The 5,668-nt window shown below is 47.3% G+C and overlaps 1 protein-coding gene across 1 annotated transcript in view; it reads right to left on the reverse strand.

Annotated features, from left to right (window-relative positions):
- The window catches only part of DNAJC17 (DnaJ heat shock protein family (Hsp40) member C17), a 17,184-nt gene that overhangs the window by 8,487 nt on the left and 3,029 nt on the right, over positions 1–5,668 (reverse strand). The window contains exons 2-8 of the mRNA XM_029965723.1: positions 5,516–5,585; positions 4,194–4,252; positions 2,848–2,935; positions 2,328–2,410; positions 1,677–1,773; positions 911–960; positions 322–399 (exon numbers count right to left, since the gene is read on the reverse strand). Of these exons, the coding sequence (XP_029821583.1) occupies positions 322–399; positions 911–960; positions 1,677–1,773; positions 2,328–2,410; positions 2,848–2,935; positions 4,194–4,252; positions 5,516–5,585 (525 nt within the window). The remainder of the gene's footprint in view (positions 1–321; positions 400–910; positions 961–1,676; positions 1,774–2,327; positions 2,411–2,847; positions 2,936–4,193; positions 4,253–5,515; positions 5,586–5,668) is intronic.

The following is a 5,668-nucleotide window of genomic DNA, read 5'->3' on the forward strand; positions in this document are numbered from 1 at the left end:
GAATGGCTTCACACTGACAGGGAATAGGGTTAGATTGGGAAAAAATTCTTCCCTGTGAGGGGGGTGAGGCCCTGGCACAGGTTGCCCAGAGCAGCTGTGGCTGCCCCATCCCTGGAAGTGTCCAAGGCCAGGCTGGACGGGGCTTGGAGCAACCTGGGATAGTGAAAGGGGGGTGGGACTGGATGGGCTTTAAGGTCCCTTCCAATCCAAACCATTTCATTGTTCCATGATTTTATGATATGCAGCTTCCCAGAATTCATTATCCTTATACCAGAGAGCAGGGGAAGACCCAGTAGTAGGAAAGTGAGTGTGAGACGGGACCTTTTGCAGGATCTGCAGCAGCACATCTTTGGAGTATCCCCCTCCCGTCTCATCTTCTTTCCTGCATTTCCATCTGAGCTGGGAAATAAAGACCAGGAGTTAATTTTGTCTGTTTGAATGCACTGCTGTGCTCAACGCTGCTCCCACCCCCTGCACATTCCCCACGTTTGCTATTTACAGCCACACTCCCAGGACTGCCAAGACAGTGATCTCAGCACGGGAATGAGCACAGGGAACAAACTGTTTGGGGAACAGGGAGAAACTGTTGCTCACTGGAATATAAAAAGATCACATTGAAAGGATGCTGATGGCTCTGTCAGGGTAATTAGCAGATGTTCCCCCGCGCTTAAAGCAAAAACAACTCAATTCCAGGCTCAGAAATCTGGAGCAGACAGAGGAAAGGTGAGGGAGGAAGGGATTCTAAGGGCAAGGACAAGAGCTGTTCACTTGATGATGCACATTCCACAGGGGAATTTCACCTCCACTGTAAAAAGGGATGAGCCAGCTCAGCAGGGTTGAAGTGTCCCTTCTGTTTTCCATCACGTTCTATAAGTTTACACCAAAATCCAGCTTTTTAAGAGTGTCTTACCTTGAGTTTAGGAGTTACTTTGCCTTCTGCTCCATTTCTTTCCTGCTTGCCTAAAGAGGGGAAAGGGAAAAACACAGACTGAAAGGACATGGGCGAGAAAATTCCTCGGCATTTAGCACAAAATCTTCCCTGAGATCATACATATGACAACAGCAAACACTTCTGGATTTCCACTAGACCATTCCAGCCCCAAAAGTCCTGTGCAACAGGAACTGCAGCACAGACTGAATATTCCATGGCAGCGTTTTTCCCTTCTAGGATGCCCAGACTTGCCACGATCAAGGCAAGAAACAGGTAAGTAAAAATACAAGCAGGAGACCTGGTAGCTTCTGAGACATTTTTCCCTGCAAAAGGAAGTTGTCCTGGCGGGAACAACTGCAGAAAAATTAAGGGTAGACAAAAAGCAGGATAGCACAGTCTAGGAATTTAATTTGGCCCTGCAATTAAATACTTTATAATGGTGCATTTATTGCAAGGGATCTCAAAGTGGCTTACACCAAGCAAATTCTCAACATCCTCCCCCAGTTTGCGAAAATTGAAAGAAAAATGAAAAAAAAAAAAATTAAAAATAAAAGGAGGGAAGAAAAATAAAAAGATGTGAAATGAAGTTAAGAAAGGCAAAAAAATACAGGAAAAGCCTGGGGACCCCAAGGAGAGTTTCTGTCTCTGGGGCTCTGGTTGTTTTGTTGCTTGAACTTGCCAGATCAGGACTTTTTCTGGCCCTGTACGTGAGGCAGGTGAGGGCTCCGAGCTCCCCTGTGCTCACCTTGGCTGTGCTGCTCCCTTTCCAGCCGGATCTGTTCCCTGATGAGCCTCTGCTGCTCCTCCAGCTGCCGGGAGCCCTCCTCCCGCAGGCGGATTATCTACGGCACAGGGAACACAGCACGGGACACCTGAGGCAGTTCCAGGGCTGCTCCATGCCAGGAATCCCAAGGGGAGCTTGGGTGTCCTGGGACACCCCTCCTGGGACAGCTCCAGCACTAAAGTGGGATGTTCCCAGTGACACCATCCCTCCCAGCCAGCAGATAACCAGGCAGTTGTTGTTGTTGTTGTTGTTGTCGTCTACTGTGCAAAAGGAAAGGGGCAGGAAAAATAAACTCCCCGAATTAACATGTTTGCCAGACTGCCACAAGATCCCTTCTACCTCTTTTTCCATGGCCAGGTTGGAACAATCTGGTCCAAAGGAAGGTGTCCCTGCCCATGGCAGGGGATGGGAACTGGATGAGCTTTAAGGTCCCTTTCAACCCAAACCACCCTGGGAGTGTGTGATTCATAGAGCCCCTTAGTCCCAGAGCCTGAAGTCCTGCAATCCAGAGATTTGCTGCACCTCATCCCATAGATTTCATCAGGAAGGGAAAGAAGACTTTCAGCAATTTTTCCTCAAAAGAAGCAGAGAAACCTAAGAATGAATCATTACTTCTTCTTCTAATGATCTCGTTATCCTGATCTCCTCCTCCTCGTTCTCCTGGGACTGGGCTTCTCGTTCTCTGGCTTCAAGATCTGCAGAGAGGGAATTAAATAAAAAATAAATTCATTAATAAAATGCAAAACATTTAACAGAAATTAAAACAACCCAAAGAGAATTTTAATTTTTCCCTGCTGGCCAGGGGAGGAGGGAAAGATTCACAAATGTGGCTACACCTACACTGATATCCTGGTGTCACTGCTACCTCTCCTCTGCCCCCACACATAAAAGGAGTCTAACAGGCATCAACCCCCTAATTTCCAGAGCAGGACCTAATTCCTTCCTTCCCAGAGCAGGGCCATCCCAGCCATGGCTGTGGGAGGAGATTCCAGGTGGCTCCTGCATTGTACTGGGCACAAAGAACCCAAAGCCATCAGACATGGATGACAGCAGGTTGATCACTGGAGAGTTCCTGTGGGAGAAGAAATGCAAACACCCAGTTCAAGGCAACGGGAAGGTTTTGTTTCATTACCAAGCTTTACTTTCTTCCTCTTCTCATCGAGCTTCTGTGTCCTTTCTGCAGCCTGTTTCTTCGCCCTCCTCACCCTGTCATATGCTGCCTGCCAAGGAACCAGCACAACAGGGTGAAACTACAGGAACAGGGAGAGAAACTGGAAAGCAGGGAACAAAATGACATCAGACATCACTCCTAGAAGTGTTGGAAGTTAACACAAATATCCCGAAAACACGAGAAGAGGCCCGAAGATCTCCAGATGGAAGGGTGAGAAAGTCCAGGAATAACTTCAACATGTACTGGAGAGAACTCTGACCCATCTTCAGAGGTGGGAAGAACATTTTGGTTCCCTGAACATCCCAAAAGTGGCTTTAGGGGCACTGGTGACAGCCCAGGTTGGCTTTGGAGCACAGTTTTACAACTAAAAAGGGTCTATTTGACATGAAATATTTATTCACAGACACGTTTGAGGTGCTATGAATGTATCAGATCAAAGAGCACCCAAAATCCTCAGCAGCAAAAACACACCAACATTAATTCAGCACTAGAGAGATCTAAGAACTGGGGTGAACTGGCAATTTCACTGGCACCTGTTTAAACCAGTTGCTAATGTGTTCCTCAGCCTGCACAGAACCTCTGTGTAGGAGGTGAGCACAGACTGCCTCTCATATTACCTGTAGAATAGTTGTACAACTGTTTTTATCAACTGGGAAAAGCTGTGATTTTCCCTTTTTTTTATTCCTTTCCTGCATGGCAAAGGTTTGCTAAACAGTTTTTCCTTTTAAATATATAGAAGACCAAAAGTTCTTGGATGCCCAAAGCTGAATTCCCCCTTTGAGGGGGGATTACAAGCTTTGCCAGTGTTTGAAAAGAGAAGTTATTTCATGGGTTTAGCTCTTATCACCTGAAATCAGCACACGTCTCTCTTCTGAGCTTATCTGCAGAGAGTTACTGGCTCATTTTTGGTCTGTTTTTATGAAAAGCTTGGAGCCTCAGCAATCACATCCAGGTATTATTCATTTGTCAGCCCCTGACTTGGAGGGAACTGCAAATGCACTGTTGCCATGGGAATTTGGTGTCCCTGAATCAGGGGTGGTTATCATCGATTTTATTAAATGGGATATGCTCCAGTCTAACATGTTATTAAAGACAGCATCTCACCCTTGGAGAGAGCATCTGATCAGAAACAGAATGTTTCTCCCAGTTTTTGTTTGGCACATAATATTTGATCCCATGGAGAAGCACAGGGAACGACAGCTGAGAGTTGTATTCACAGACTCTCCACTGGAGAACAGAGCAGGACAGACAGGGAGAGTTTCCAGCAGCACCCCAAAATCCCACCCTTCCCAAGGGATGATCCTTACCCTGGCTGCTGCATCTGTGAGCACGGCCAAGGCCTGGGACAGCTGGTGGAAGATTTCCGCTGGGAACGAGAAGAAATGAGGGTAAGATGCAGGAAACCATGTGAGGCATCTGGGAAAGAACAGGAAAGACAATTCCTTATGGGAGAGACCTGCAGGAATGTCTCTCCAAGAAAGAAGAATCATCTCTCCAAAGCCAACCTCTGCCAGGGTCACCTCAACCCAAAGGGCAACATCTGTTACATCAGCCTGAGAATAAATAAGGAAACAAAACCTGGGATTGTTTCATTTTAAGAAAAATCTTGAACACATGAACCTAATTTTTCTTACTGATTGTTTTTATCACGGGTTGCAATGTCTCCTTCATGGCACATTTAGCTGGAGCTCATAGTTTTCTTCTTCCTCTCAGTGCTTTTCCTTTCACTTTCTCTTGTTTGTGTACAAATAAATCATCAAGCATTCCTGCTTATGTCGTATTGGAAATTGTTATGTTATATTACAGCCATCTAGCCTTTAGAACTCTTTCCTTTGTCCTATTATAAGCACTGGGAAATTATATTTATTTTTGTGAAGATGAATTATCAGTAGTCTCCATGCACAAAAAAGAAACTAATTGCTAATTATGCAGTTTCCATCTACAACAACCACTCCCTCCCTCACTGCAGGCAGCTGAAATTCCCCCTTCCACACAAATCCCGCCTGGCACCATCACCAGCTTTCCAGCCCGAGATCCAAACTTTTCATCTCACATCAACATTGCTGCTCCTCCTCCTCTAAGGTGACACAGATAAGCCTGAGGCTTCCCCACATCCTTCCCATTGCTCCTGCAGGTATCAAACCTCCCAGATTTCCCCTCAGTGCTGCTATTTTTTCCCCACAGTTACTCTGGGAACCAGGGCAGCAGCAGAAGCCAGACCTTGCTCAGCCTGGGTGAGCTCAGCTCCACAGCCGGGGCCCTTTCCCCAACAAAAACGGGCCGTGCCCACAGATAATGTGCTGTTGAAGTTTGGACTGTGAGAGATACGGGTGAAACCAGTGTCCAGCCAAAGGTCTGGGTTCAGGCACCACGTGGGAAGATTTTGAGAGGTGCAATTCCAGTGCCAGCACTGACTCAACGCTGATGCTCCCAAACCCGACAGGGATCGCTCAGCCCTAAAAACCGGAGTCAACAGCAACGACAGCAACTCTGAGCCCCGTGTGTGTGCGTGTTCCAGGTGACAGGCACCCCGGCATTCCCTCAGGGACAGTGCTGAAGGGAAGCAGAGCCGCTTCCAGGAGCCTGGAGAGGTGAAAACTCCCAGGAGGAATTGCTGCTGGCGTCTCACCTGCCCGGGGGTTGTCCGGGTTCTTGTCCGGGTGGCACGTCAGGGCCTTCTGTCGGAACGCTGTCTTCACCTGCAGGGGCCACGCTGGGAGTTACTGGGGTGGGACTGGTTTGGGTTTGTCAAAAGAAAAAAGAAAAAGCAGCTTGGAAAAAA

This window comes from Manacus vitellinus, unplaced genomic scaffold (assembly GCF_001715985.3).
Source record: "Manacus vitellinus isolate BGI_N305 unplaced genomic scaffold, ASM171598v3 scaffold_118_pilon, whole genome shotgun sequence".
Taxonomy (NCBI): Eukaryota; Metazoa; Chordata; class Aves; order Passeriformes; family Pipridae; genus Manacus; species Manacus vitellinus.